Source organism: Bombina bombina, chromosome 4, assembly GCF_027579735.1.
Source record: "Bombina bombina isolate aBomBom1 chromosome 4, aBomBom1.pri, whole genome shotgun sequence".
NCBI classification, from domain to species: Eukaryota; Metazoa; Chordata; class Amphibia; order Anura; family Bombinatoridae; genus Bombina; species Bombina bombina.
Genome location: NC_069502.1, coordinates 1,198,193,619 through 1,198,209,378, shown reverse-complemented (window position 1 = coordinate 1,198,209,378; position 15,760 = coordinate 1,198,193,619). Strand labels below are relative to the sequence as shown.

The window sequence follows — 15,760 nt, the reverse complement described above, 5'->3', positions numbered from 1 at the left end:
GCTCCTATCAAAATTCTGTGGTTTTTTTCCCAGGTATAGATATTTGGGAAGCGGATTATCTCTGTTAATCAAGCTTTTCTTCCGGGAGAATGGTCTCTCTTACCCAGATATGATTTTCATTTCATCTGAATAAAGAACTTCCCAGGGGCCTATTAAGGCCCGGGAATCTTCAGGCAGAAGTAGTGTATGCATTGACATTTCTTTGGAATTATCTTTTTGCCTATTTCTTTCCGCCTCTAGTTCTTCTTCCAAAATTCTTATGGAGTATTTGTTTGTTATGCTGGTAGCTCCAGCATGGCCTCTCAGGTTTTGGTATATGAATCTCATTCGGATGGCCAGTTGCCAACGTTGGACAACTCCATTTAAACCAGACCTTTTCTTTCTCAAGGCCTTTTTTTCCATCAGGATCTCAAATCATTACATTTGAAGGGATGGAGATTGAACGCTTGGTTTTTAGTCATAGAGGTTTTTCTGACTCATTGATTAATGCTATGTTTCAGGATCATAAATCTGTCTCTAGAAAGATTTATATTGAGTCTGGAAGACTTACTTTTCTTGGCATTCTTTTAAAATTCATAGAATTTTATTATTTTTTCAAGTTGGTTTGAATAAGGTTTTGTCTTCAATTCTTTGTTAGGACAAATCTCTACTCTTTCTGTTCTTTTTTCACAGAAAGATTGCTAATCATCCTGATATTCATTGTGTTGTACAGGCTTTGGTCCATATCAAGCCTGTCATTAATTCAATCTCTCCTCTTTGGAGCCTCAATTTGGTGCTGAGGGCTTTACAGGCTCCTCCGTTTGAAACTATGCATTTTCTGAACGTTAAATTACTTTCTTGGAAAAGTATTGTTCCTTTTGGTTATTTCTTCTACTAGAAGAGTTTTTGAGATATCTGCTCTTTTTTGTGAATATCCTTTTCTGATTTTTCATCAGGATAAGGCAGTGTTACTTCCTGATATTCATCATTTTTTTCAGGTTTTGATTCGTATCAAACCTGTCATTAAGCCAATTTCTCCTCCTTGGAGTGTTAATTGGGTTCTGAAGGTTTTTCAGGCTCTTCTATTTTGAGCATATGCTTGCTCTGGACATTCATTACTTTCATGGAAAGTATTGTTCTTTTTGGACATCTCTTCAGCTAGAACAATTTTTTAATTATCTGTTCTTTCTTGTGAATCTCCTTGTTCTGATTTTTCATCAGGATAAGGTTTTTTTTGCTGTCCTCATCTCAATTTTCACCTAAGTTGTGAATTCTAACAACATTAGTGGAGGAATTATTGTCTTTTCCTTGTGTCCTAATCCTAAGAATTCTTTGGTAAGATTCCTACATTCTCCTCTGGAGAGCAAAGTTTGGACACCTCTGCTTTAGGATATGGTAAGAGTTTTTATTATGTTGAAGCTACTCAGATTTCAGACAAACTTCTAGTCTATTTGTTATCTTTTCTGGTTTTAGGAAGGTCAGAAGGCTTCTGCCATTTCCTTGGCATCTTGGTTAAGCTTTTGATTCATCATGCTTATTGGGAGTCGGATTATTCCCCGTCTCAGAGGATTACGGCTCATTCTACTAGGTCAGTTTCTACTTCCTGGGCTTTTTAAGAATGAAGCTTCTGTTGATCAAATTTGCAAAGCAATGACTTGGTCTTCTTTGCATATTTTTACTAAATTCTACCATTTTGATGTTTTCTCTTCTTTAGAAGCAGTTTTTGGTAGAATAGTACTTCAGGCAGCTGTTTCAGTTTGATTCTTCTGCTTATAATTTCAGTTTTTTTCATTATTAAAATTGAAACTTTTGATTCGGGTAGTGGATTAATTTTTCAGCGGAATTGGCTGTCTTTATTTTATCCCTCCCTCTCTAGTGACTCTTGCGTGGAAGTTCCACATCTTGGGTATTTATTATCCCATACGTCACTAGCTCATGGACTCTTGCTAATTACATGAAAGAAAACATAATTTATGTAAGAACTTACCTGATAAATTCATTTCTTTCATATTAGCAAGAGTCCATGAGGCCCACCCTTTTTTGTGGTGGTTATGATTTTTTTGTATAAAGCACAATTATTCCAATTCCTTATTTTTTTTGATGCTTTCGCTCTTTTCTTATCATTCCACTTCTTGGCTATTCGTTAAAATGAATTGTGGGTGTGGTGAGGGGTGTATTTATAGGCATTTTAAGGTTTGGGAAACTTTGCCCCTCCTGGTAGGAATGTATATCCCATACGTCACTAGCTCATGGACTCTTGCTAATATGAAAGAAATGAATTTATCAGGTAAGTTCTTACATAAATTATGTTTTTTAGCCTAATTTTTATTGTTTTGTAGTCCAGGCTACTTCTTGTGTATATTTATCTTATCTACTTAGCTATGGTAAATTAGAGATAAATATACGTGAGCTACTGCATTGATCAAGCAAGGAGTGCTGTATATATGAAGGACATGGTCATGCATTCCCCACAATGCACTCCAGTTCCTCTTGGGGGAGTGGAAACATACAGTTTAGAGTTAAATTATATGAAACAAAGGCAAAATAAAGAGGATAACAGCATTGCAAATTAGTTTCACTTTCCATGGCTAAATATTTTAAGAAAAATTACATTTGAATTCAATGTCTATTTAAAGGGACATTAAACACAAAGGACTAGCTTACAAGTGGCATTCTAACTTTTACTTTAGCTCTTGTGTTTACTAAGCTAAAAAAACCTTTAACAGGGGCGGGTAAGCGCACGTATTACAAGTTGAAAGTAAAAAGTTAGCGAGAGAGCAAAAGTGTGATGCGCGCTAACTTCAGGACCTCGGATATTGTGACTATGTTAACTTCTTCTCCCATAGATTTTAAACCCTTAATGACCACAGCACTTTTCCATTTTCTGTCCGTTTGGGACCAAGGCTATTTTTACATTTCTGCGGTGTTTGTGTTTAGCTGTAATTTTCCTCTTACTCATTTACTGTACCCACACATATTATATACCGTTTTCTCACCACTAAATGGACTTTCTAAAGATACCATTATTTTCATCATATCTTATAATTTACTATAAAAAATTATAAAATATGAGGAAAAATTGAAAAAAAAAAACACTTTTTCTAACTTTGACCCCCAAAATCTGTTACACATCTACAACCACCAAAAAACACCCATGCTAAATAGTTTCTAAATTTTGTCCTGAGTTTAGAAATACCCAAATGTTTCCATGTTCTTTGCTTTTTTTGCAAGCTATAGGGGCAATAAATACAAGTAGCACTTTGCTATTTCCAAACCATTTTTTTTTCAAAATTAGCGCTAGTTACATTAGAACACTGATATCTTTCAGAAATCTCTGAATATCCATTGACATGTAGATATATTTATTTAGTAGACAACCCAAAGTATTCATCTAGGCCCATTTTGGTATATTTCATGCCACCATTTCACCGCCAAATGCGATCAAATAAAAAAAATCGTTCACTTTTTCACAAATTTTTTCACAAACTTTAGGTTTCTCATTGAAATTATTTACAAACATCTTGTGCAATTATGGCACAAATGGTTGTAAATTCTTCTCTGGGATCCCCTTTGTTCAGAAATAGCAGACTTATATGGCTTTGGTGTTGCTTTTTGGTAATTAGAATGCCACTAAATGCCACTGCGCACCACACGTGTATTATGCCCAGCAGTGAAGGGGTTAATTAAGGAGCTTGTAGGGAGCTTTTTGGGGTAATTTTAGCTTTAGTTTAGTGTAGTAGACAACCCCAAGTATTGATCTAGGCCCATTTTGGTATATTTCATGCCACCATTTCACCGCCAAATGCGATCAAATAAAAAAAAACGTTAAATTTTTCACAATTTTAGGTTTCTCACTGAAATCATTTACAAACAGCTTGTGCAGTTATGGCACAAATGGTTGTAAATGCTTCTCTGGGATCCCCATTGTTCAGAAATAGCAGACATATATGGCTTTGGCGTTGCTCTTTGGTATTTAGAAGTCCGCTAAATGCCGCTGCGCATCACACATGTATTATGGCTAGCATTGAAGAGGTTAATTAGGTAGCTTGCAGGGTTAATATTAGACTTAGTGTAGTGCTCAGCCTCCCACCTGAAACATCAGACCCCCTGATCCCTCCCAAACAGCTCTCTTCCCTCCCCCACCCCACAATTGTCCCCGCCATCTTAAGTACTGGCAGAAAGTCTGCCAGTACTAAAATAAAAGATATATATATATATTTTTTAAAGCATATTTACATATGCTGCTGTGTACGATCCCCCCTTAGCCCCCAACCTCACTGATCCCCCCCAAACAGCTCTATAACCCTCCCACTCTAACTTAATGGGCGCCATCTTGGGTACTGACAGCTGTCTGCCAGTACCCAGTTTAGAAGAAAAAATGTTTTTATTTTTAATTTTGTAAGCTTTTCTGCAGTGTAGCTTCCCCCCACACAAAACCAACCCCCCACCCCTCCACAATCTCTTTTTGTGCTTTTGCACAAACAAGATTAGGCCACTTATTACTTAAATTTTTTTCCTTAGTGTAGCGGTTCCCACCCGCTCCCGCCCCGTGCGCGCGCCCGCCCGCCACCTTACGTGCACACGCGCATGTCCGTGTGCGCCCCCCAACGGTCCCGCCCCCAATCCCGCCCGCCTTGACATCACACAGCACACCGATGGCCGCCCACCCGCCTCCCAAGTCGGCTCCCACCCACCAACGATACCGGCCATCGATGTCCAGTGCAGAGAGGACCACAGAGTGGCTCTCTCTGCATCGGATGGCCATGTAAGGTTATTGCAGGATGCCTCCATATTGAGGCATCACTGCAATAACCGGAAAGCAGCTGGAAGCAAGCAGGATCGCTTCCAGCTGCTTTCCACACCGAGGACGTGCAGGGTATGTCCTCAGGCGTTAACTGCCTTTTTTTTTTTGAGGATGTACCCTGCACGTCCTCGGTCATTAAGGGGTTAATGGCGCGTGCTGTTAAAATTGTTTTAAAAATTAAAAACCTAAAACATTGCTAGCATTAGACAAGCTACACTAAAGCTGAAAGTAGTTATGAATATTCTACATTCCAATGTTCTTTATATAGAAGGAAATGTTCTTTTTAGTTTTAATATATATATAATTCATTGAAAATTCAAGTGAAAATTGGAAAAACACAGCTAAACATGTTATTGACTATTAACATTATTAGCCTGGGAATAATATCCATTTGCATTCTTTTAGGTTATTTTAGTTGTTTAAATCTTGAAACCAAAGCTATAACATTTACATAAAACAATATACATAAACATGTTGTAAACTACAGGGAGTGCAGAATTATTAGGCAAATGAGTATTTTGACCACATCATCCTCTTTATGCATGTTGTCTTACTCCAAGCTGTATAGGCTCGAAAGCCTACTACCAATTAAGCATATTAGGTGATGTGCATCTCTGTAATGAGAAGGGGTGTGGTCTAATGACATCAACACCCTATATCAGGTGTGCATAATTATTAGGCAACTTCCTTTCCTTTGGCAAAATGGGTCAAAAGGACTTGACAGGCTCAGAAAAGTCAAAAATAGTGAGATATCTTGCAGAGGGATGCAGCACTCTTAAAATTGCAAAGCTTCTGAAGCGTGATCATCGAACAATCAAGCGTTTCATTCAAAATAGTCAACAGGGTCGCAAGAAGCGTGTGGAAAAACCAAGGCGCAAAATAACTGCCCATGAACTGAGAAAAGTCAAGCGTGCAGCTGCCAAGATGCCACTTGCCACCAGTTTGGCCATATTTCAGAGCTGCAACATCACTGGAGTGCCCAAAAGCACAAGGTGTGCAATACTCAGAGAGACATGGCCAAGGTAAGAAAGGCTGAAAGACGACCACCACTGAACAAGACACACAAGCTGAAACGTCAAGACTGGGCCAAGAAATATCTCAAGACTGATTTTTCTAAGGTTTTATGGACTGATGAAATGAGAGTGAGTCTTGATGGGCCAGATGGATGGGCCCATGGCTGGATTGGTAAAGGGCAGAGAGCTCCAGTCCGACTCAGACGCCAGCAAGGTGGATGTGGAGTACTGGTTTGGGCTGGTATCATCAAAGATGAGCTTGTGGGGCCTTTTCGGGTTGAGGATGGAGTCAAGTGACAGTGGGTGGTACACTAAGCGCCTGCCTCAAGGACCCTGGCTCTGGATATTGGCTCCTAGTAGCCAATAGAATAAATGAGTAGAAAAGGATTGGAACCAAAGCGCCTGAAAGGCCGGGTCTGGACAAAGTTTAGACAGATTCACTTAAAAAGTAGAGGTTACACTTTAATTCGTTTACAAGCATGGATCCATGTCACATAATAAAAAACTTAAAATTCTATCAACAATAAAATTCTTTAAAATAATAAAAGAATCACTGATGATTCTCTTAAAGGTAACTGGTACAGACCTATCTATACTGGTATCCCAATATCTCTAGGTGTTCTTTGAACAATAGGATAATCACTGATGATCCTCTTGTACGGACTTGTCCGGACTGTTATCCCAGTATCTCTAGGTACGGCGGTCACCTTTCTAGGTGCTGAGTGCCTTAATATCTAATATTCCCTAAATATGTAAGTGGCGTTTGGTGTGCAAAATTGTGCTAGAGGATATCAAATCCTTCTAGGTTGATAAAAAATGATAATACAATTGTGATGAAAAACTATGTTATGAAAAAATATATATAATGAGGTTGTGGTGTAAAAATAACAGTGATGGGTACTAGACCTTAAATAAAATATTGATGCAGGTAATAAACAATTCAATGTGAATATTCAACCAAAAATTAAGCAAAACGTAGTGATGACATATACAAAAAAGCAAATCACAATAAACAAATAAACTGAATAAACAAAAAAATAGTCCTCCAAATGATAAATCCAAATTGCAGTGTTCACTCCAGAAAAGTGCTGATAATAAGACACATGAAAAACCAAAACTAAAAAAAATCAGTGGCCACTGTAAAATATGAACAAAGCAAGTCAATCCTGTGAGGAGATAAAAATAATTCTGCAACCTTGGCAGTACTGGATAGTGGTGATATATCAAAGTCTCATCCGGGGTCCGGCTGACCCAAATCACACCTAAAAATGAAAACAAACACACAATAGTGCAGAGCGTAATTTCTCAAGTAGGTTTAAAGGGAAGAAGACTCACCAGTCGACGCGTTTCGGTCTGTGCTAGACCTTTATCAAGACTGGATTGTGTAGATTTTGGTGATCTTTTATACCTGTATTCTGAATGCATACCGGAAGTGCTTACTTAGTACTTCCTGTTTCGTTAGGATGATAAAAATGATTAAAGTATTCGTTTTTAGATATCATTCACCTTTATTTTAATACTCCGATATGCCTTTATGGCAATCAGTTCTGATTCTTTAAATGGTGTATTTATAATCTACTCCGGTGTTCGTCCGGATTTTTCGTGTCTAACAACTTCCGGTTTGCTTGAAGAGTTGTTATATCTAACAACTTCCGGTTTGCATTTAGAGTTTGTTTACATATTATCGGCATATAAGTACTACCGAAAAGCAAATTTAATACATTTAAATCAGACCAATTGTTCAGACTCATGTTTTTGTTTATTCTATTGCACATGATCGTTTGTCCGTTCTCTGTGCGGTTGATCTCTGTATGGTTCCATCTCTAAAAGAAGTGGCAGTCCTTAGTAGTGGCCAGTTGTTTGCTTATCTATTAGAATTGTATAGAGCTTTTCATTCATTTAAGCCTTATCTGCCTATACTTCCACCATCTCGTAGTAGTATTGTATACAAAATGTGTGACAAGGGGTGTGTGCAAATATCCTATTCCTATTGGTTGGATTCAGAGGGTCTGTTACAGAGCTCTATTCCTATTGGTCAGAATTTTTCCCACCCTGGGGGCGTGTTCCTGAATACTATGTTTGGGATAGGCAGCATGCGATGTGTTACAAAGAATTATTCCTATTGGTCCCCTCTGGGGGTATGTACCTAAACTCTATATACATAATAGGTGGCACGCAATGTTATTACTAATCGGCTCGATTCATTTACAGTAAACATTCAACAATATTCCCCCCATTTTAAAGGGATGTAGGATAAATCTTCATCCAATATTACCTATCCATTTGATCGGTATATAGTGTCTTTGATTCTTATTTGACTCGTAATATAGGATTTAATTATGATATTCCCTTTTAGTTATAAACGGTTCATGTTTCAATAATCAAAATACTGTCTGCTTCTTGGTACATTTAAGGGGAGAGCGGAGTGAGCTAGTTTACAATTCGATGATGACTTCCTTGTTATTATATGGATTCATCTTTGAATTTATTGAAATCCTGTTAGACCCGTTTTCTATCAACCTATATCGTTTATTGAAAGATTTGCGAGCAATCTCCTATGTTATACATGACTATTGGTGCTAAATTGAATAACTAACATCTATGATTCCCCTTTGATATTCTATAATGCAGTAAGCGATATTTCAAGTATCACTGCTAGGGGCATTTTTATCTGTTATATCACTGATAGGGGGATTTCTAAGGGAGATTCTTTAAGGCGGAATTTGAGAGATAATCCGGTCTATATGTATCCAAATCCATATATATCAATATATGTATGTATCATCTCTATATGGAAGAGACCAAGTTATCTACAACCCAATGTGTTAAATGAGTGTTAAGTTAAGTCTGTTTCTTTTATGGCTATATTTATTGATCATTAAGAGTCGTTGAACATACACCCAGGTTGTATTTTACCGGGTGAATGATACAATAACTTTCTTTAATTGAAGTGATACCTGACTGGTGTCTGGTATTGATTTATACTATTTTCTGATGGAGGAGTATGTATATGTTTATAATGGGAAAAAAGGAGTGGAGTATATATTTCCATTGCTATATGGATTTCTTCAGACAATTTACTGGCTTATAATTGGTTCAGATGTACGAGCATATTTTGCTGAACCTAATCTATATTCTCAGATTCCACTGTTTTCTATAGATTAGTTCAATTAATAATTTTCTTAGAGGTAGGAAGGAGGGGTGTCCCAATGTGGTTCGTAAATCTGTATCTATTTTCCTTATGGACTACTCCAGGAGGCTAAGCTAGATGTCTATATATGTATATATATGTGTAGTATACTCCAAAAACTGGGAGAGTATTGGGAGAGATGGGTATTTTTCATGTGACCTGAAATAGAGAGAGATAGATATTTTGATATAACTGGAGAGATAGATATGACAATTTTTTCTCTTTCTTCATAAAATTTGGATCTCATTTTTTGTTTTAACTGGAGAGATAGATATGACAATTTTTTCTCTTTCTTCATAAAGTTTGGATCTTACTTTTCTTGGAGGTACATGTAATTTGTAGCATACCCCAATGTGCCATTTGTCTATATTGTATAGTTGTATTTGTATTTTTGATTAGCAATTCAGTAAATGGGAGAGGTCTTCTTTATTATTGAGGCCCTTTGGATATAAGCAATCCATTAGAAATATCCATTTGGATTCATTAGTTAGTAATAGTTTTTCAAAGTTGCCGCCTCTCCAATTTTTGGTGACTTTTTGAATTCCTATATATCTTAGTGTATTGATGTTTCCATGATGTTTAGTCGCAAAGTGCTGGTAGAGTGGCGTATCCATGTTTAGTTTTTCTATCATCAGCAGGTGTTCCCGGATCCTATCCCTCAAGGTCCTGGACGTTTGTCCTACGTATTGCAGCCCACATGGGCATTGTAATAGGTAGATCACGCCTTTATCTTTGCACCGTATCAGATCTTGTATTTTAAACTCCTCTTTGGTGTTATGGGAGCTGAATTTAGTTGTTTTAGACCCACACTTGCAGGCTTTGCATGTATGACAAGGGTAAAATCCTTTCACTTTGCTTCCAAACACGTCCATTGTTCCTCCAGATGCTTTCTTTTGGAGGCTAGGTGCCAGTCTGGTCTTTAGATTTTTTGTTTTCCTATATATGAATCTGGGATTTTCTGGCAGTTTGTCTCCTAAGACATCATCGTCTTTTAACAGCGCCCAGTGTTTTCGAAATATATATATTCAGGTCCGCGCCTGCTGGACAGGAGTCCCAGAAGATTTGCTCCCATTTTCCCATATAGAGATTCGCGTAACTCGGCGCGAACCTGGTCCCCATGGCTGTCCCACAAGTTTGACGATAGAATTTGCCATCATTACTGAAGAAGTTATGTGTTAGGATGTACCGGATGCTTTCCAATATGAACTCATTTTGTTCTGATGGTATTTCGGGTTCTTTATCCAAAAAGAACTTCACCGCATCGATTCCTTCCTCATGCGGGATGCTCGTGTACAGTGACGTCACGTCACATGATGCCAGTATATACCCTTCTTCCCAAGATACATTTTCTATAAGGTTCAAGACCTGCGTCGAATCCCTTAGATAGGAGGGTAATTTCTTGACCAGTTTTTGTAAATGTTGGTCTATGTATTCCGATAAGTTGCTACTCAAAGACCCTATTCCGGAGATTATTGGTCTTCCGGGGGGTTTGGTTAGTGTTTTGTGGATCTTGGGTAGATGGTATAGTATCGGTATAACTGGATGTTTGATATTTAGGTAGTTGAACTCCTTATCGTTCAGTATCCCTTCTTCATTGGCCTCCTTAAGTAGGTCTGTAAGTTCTTTCTTATACAGGTCTGTAGGGTTCCTTTTGAGTTCCTCATAAGTAGTCGCATCACTTAGAATCCGTTTGTTTTCAGCCTCATAGTCCTTCCTATCCATCAGGACAATTCCCCCACCTTTATCCGCAGGCTTTATCGTCAGATTTTGGTTACGTTCCAGTTTTGTAATTGTCTCCCTTTGCTTCCTTGACAAATTTTGTTTCTTGTCTTTTGGTTTCCTTGGTCGTATCCCCCTTATCTCCTTACAGACAATAGTCTCAAAGGGATGGAGTCAAGCTCAACTCCCAGCCCTACTGCCAGTTTCTGGAAGACACCTTCTTCAAGCAGTGGTACAGGAAGAAGTCTGCATCCTTCAAGAAAAACATGATTTTCATGCAGGACAATGCTCCATCACACGTGTCCAAGTACTCCACAGCGTGGCTGGCAAGAAAGGGTATAAAAGAAGAAAATCTAATGACATGGCCTCCTTGTTCACCTGATCTGAAACCCATTGAGAACCTGTGGTCCATCATCAAATGTGAGATTTACAAGGAGGGAAAACAGTACACCTCTCTGAACAGTGTCTGGGAGGCTGTGGTTGCTGCTGCATGCAATGTTGATGGTGAACAGATCAAAACACTGACAGAATCCATGGATGGCAGGCTTTTGAGTGTCCTTGCAAAGAAAGGTGGCTATTTTGGTCACTGATTTGTTTTTGTTTTGTTTTTGAATGTCAGAAATGTATATATGTGAATGTCGAGATGTTATATTGGTTTCACTGGTAAAAATAAATAATTGAAATGGGTATATATTTGTTTTTTGTTAAGTTGCCTAATAATTATGCACAGTAATAGTCACCTGCACACACAGATATCCCCCTAAAATAGCTAAAGCTAAAAACAAACTAAAAACTACTTCCAAAAATATTCAGCTTTGATATTAATGAGTTTTTTGGGTTCATTGAGAGCATGGTTGTTGTTCAATAATAAAATTAATCCTCAAAAATACAACTTGCCTAATAATTCTGCACTCCCTGTAGGTTTTCTTCTCTGATGCAGCCAATAAGGAACAGTTATGAATGGGTCACTAGAATTTATAACCAATGAATGTATGGAATATAGCAGTGTTAAGTCTGTATACTGTACTTCTAACAAGGATTGAAAAACCCAAAACTCATATAGTTAAATTATACAAAAAAAATAAAAAAACTAATAATGAAAACATATTACAAATATTTTTTTTCTTACTGAATGTAATTAAGCATACTATAGTACAATCCTGAAGTGTTTAAATTTTCTTTTCGTGTTATGGAAGCACTTTCTTTGTTATCATATAAGCAAACAAAATAATTAATTAATTTGTGTGTCAATATTGTTTTATTTTTTTATAATGAATCATTTTATGACAACTAATGTTAAGTTTAATATCCCTTTTTTGCTGCCTGAATGAATGAATTTAAACAGAAAATATTTTTTCTCTACATGCTTCTGTATGGGTCACCATTTAACCAACCTTCAGATAGGTTTTATTTTAAGGCTTTTCCGGTGGAGTATTGGTGGTGATTACAAGGTCCCAAAATTAAGCTAATAGATTCATTATTGTTGAGTTCAGTCAATTGTATTTGAATGTTAACAAAAACTTTAAAAGGACAGTCAACACCAGAATTGTTGTTGTTTTAAAAGATAGATAATCCCTTAATTACCAATTCCCCAGTTTTTCATAACCAACACAGTTATAATTATACATTTTTTACCTCTGTAATTACCTTGCATCTGAGCCTCAGCAGACTGCCCCCTTATTTCAGTTCTTTTTACAGACTTGCATTTTAGCCAATCAGAGCTGTCTCCATGGTAAATTCACGTGCATGAGCTCAATGTTATCTATATGAAACATGTGAACTAATGCCCTCTAGTGGTGAAAAACTATCAAAATGCATTTAGATTAGAGGCGGCCTTCAAGGTCTAAGAAATTAGCATATGAACCTCCTAGGTTTAGCTTTCAAATAAGAATACCAAGAGAACAAAGCAAAATTGGTGATAATAGTAAATTGGAAAGTTGTTTAAAATTACATGCTCTATGTGACTCATGAAAGTTTTTTTGGACATGACTGTCCCTTTAACACTGAAAAAGTAATGAAAAAAAAAAAACCCAGAAGTGTATTTTGAAAGAAGTATAAATAGGTTTGCAAGGTTATTGATATAGAGTCCAAAAATACCATGAAATGATGGAACCTCTGCTGGAGTCTTTCTATAGATCTTATAGTAGAGTTGATCCAACATAAATAAACATGATAACAAAGTTTTCTGATAGATTGGAACGACAGTGAATTTAAAAACCCTCCATAGATTTCTTTAAAGCATTTCATATGCCACCTCAAATAGATTGCATTAGACTCTACAGATCCTTTGAGATCTTATGATAGCGAGTCTTGCAAGACATGATGTTAACACATTACATTGTCTCTCTCACTTAGGAGTCACTAAGCTGCCGGCTGGTGTTTATGATGATGCAATACTGTGTGGCAGCAAATTACTACTGGCTGTTGGTTGAGGGCATCTACCTGCACACTTTACTGGTTCTCTCTGTTTTCTCTGAGCAACGGCTCTTTAGAATGTATCTCTGTATTGGATGGGGTGAGTAGACTGATGACCACAAATTTTCTATAAACCATCTGAATGTTCTGCCCAGTCCCTTATTTACATCTTAGTATTATATTAGCATCATCCTATACTTTTGTGTAGTGTTTACCTCTTTTCATTTTGTATTTCTTGTAATGGCTTAATTTATGCAATTATATAATTTTAAATTCATAAGCACACAAACAAATAGTGCACCTAAAGGAAGGTTGCTTTACTTTAAAATACATCAATCTGTTTATATTTTATAGCAAAGTGTGTGGCATTAACAGCTGCTGATGCAATACAAATAACATAATGTATGTGTGTGTGTGTGTATATGTATATATATATATATATATTTATATATATTTATATAAATGTAATGGGTCCAGTTTTAAGCTTTGAAAAATGTCCTTCATCACAAAACATTTAGGCTTTATTCTTCTTTAAAAACAAAAAGGTTAAGTCAAGCAACCAAATCAATTGTAGCCCTCTCTGGAAGAGGTTAAAAGATCATTGTGCCAAGCCTGTGCTGCTGTTGTTTTTCACTTTCATTTGCCTGAAGAGTATTTATATCTTGAACTTCTGTAGGAAAATTTGGGGACAACTGTGTAACTTATGTGTTGTGCTGTCACTAGTACACATGCCCATTTCATTCCATGCAAACACAGCACTTATATAGCAGCTAACTAGTTTACTGTAGACATGAGCCATCGTTACTCAGATGGTATTTGACAGTATTTGAAAGGCTCAAGGTATTGTACAGGTTATTTTTGTTTTAAGTATAAAAATGCATATATCAAGATGTTTGTTTGACCAAATGTTAGAATCTGTGTAACCCCTAACTCTAGGGGCTTGATTGAGTATTAAGATCAGAATGTGTTTTGAGGTTCCCTGGCTATCTTGAGATAATGGTAAAATGTTTTGTAAACTGATGATTACTTCACTGAGGTTAATATCCATTAAAGTGATGGTAAATCCAAGCATATAACAAACGCTAGGATTTACCATCACTAGAAATCAGGTGGAGTTTAATTGATGAGATATGTAAAAAAGGGTGCTAAACTCACCTTTTCTGGGCTGTTGCATGGTGCTAAACTCAGCGGCTCTTCTACCAATGAGGTGCCACTTGCACCTCTAAACCAATACAGAACACTGTCAGTTGACACGCACGGCTATTGGTTCAGAGGTGCAAACGTCACCTCATTGAAGAAGAGCGATGTGCCGTGGGCGGCCGGAGCCACTGAGTTGAGTGCTGTGCAGCGGCACAGAAAGGGTGGGTTAGCACACTTTTGTAGAGAGCATTGTACATTTAGGGCAGCTGGCAGGGTGGGTTGAGGTGTTAGAATTATGAAAAGAGGTGTACAGTACCCCAGTACCTCTGTTGAAGTGCCACTGAGGGAGGAGTCATATAAACTGCATTGGGGAGATGGGCACATTGATTTATGTTGAAAAAGTTTGAATTCACCTTATTGTACACCAAAACATATTCAGTGAATTCCGTGTATGTAATTGCATGTTGATGGGGAAAGTTGTATAAAAATGTGTTTTAAATGCATCATTTTGTAATGTACTGAACAGCAAAGTACTTTTTTACAATCTAACAACAAAGTAATTATTATATTTATCTTTTTCATTCTGCTTTTAAGTTTTGATTATTCTTTTTTACAACTCAGTTATTATGTCATCTCTTGTAGCTTTAACGTTTTATTAAAAGAAAATAGCCTCTGCTGTCCTTTCCCACAGATACGACACAATAAGCAAATAAATATAATCTTATGATTCTTTAATTGAAGGGTGCTTGAATTAAATTGCGTAGGATGCAGTGTCTTTACCATACTAAGGGGTAGATTATGAGTGGCGCACAAGCGCTATCAGGTTTTTCTTGGCTATTTGTGTGCAGCAGTAATAGCGCAATTTATGTTTGTTGGGTTAGCGTGACTTCAGAGCCCGTGCAAAGGGAAGGGAAAGAAAAAAATGCATTAAACACAACATAAATACATGTAAAAGTACAGTTATACTCATACAAAAACCGTCTGATAAAAATTATTTTAAAAAGTTATATGGGCTCAAAGATAGTTTGTATAATGTGTTTGAAAATAAGGGGTGCAAAGGGCATAAATAGACACGTCTAACTATGTGAATGTATGCATATATATATATATATATATATATATATATATATATATATATATATATATATATATATATGTGTGTGTGTGTGTGTGTGTGTATAAATATGTGTACATATGTATTTAAGTATTTATGTGTTTTACTGTTTATGTACTGTACATATTTCACATTCCAATGTTCTACACTTACAGGATAATGTACTTTTTATTGTAAATACATATTTCTATCTATATATACCTATCTGTACCTGTATATATATTCCTATATAAATATATATATATATAGGAATAGATATTTATTTATATATAAATCGGGGTTCACAAATTTAACGCAATAGGGTTAGTGCACATGAAGAATCACTAACTTCAATGCGTGTTATTGAAATATTACATATAAAATATTAATAAAAATTATTTAAATAT

At 36.6% G+C, this 15,760-nt stretch overlaps 1 protein-coding gene across 1 annotated transcript in view; it reads left to right on the top strand.

The window, feature by feature from the left end:
• GLP1R (glucagon like peptide 1 receptor) overlaps positions 1-15,760 on the top strand; it is a 1,017,454-nt gene that overhangs the window by 431,536 nt on the left and 570,158 nt on the right. The window contains exon 8 of the mRNA XM_053712812.1: positions 13,061-13,220. Coding sequence (XP_053568787.1) covers positions 13,061-13,220 — 160 coding nt within the window. The remainder of the gene's footprint in view (positions 1-13,060; positions 13,221-15,760) is intronic.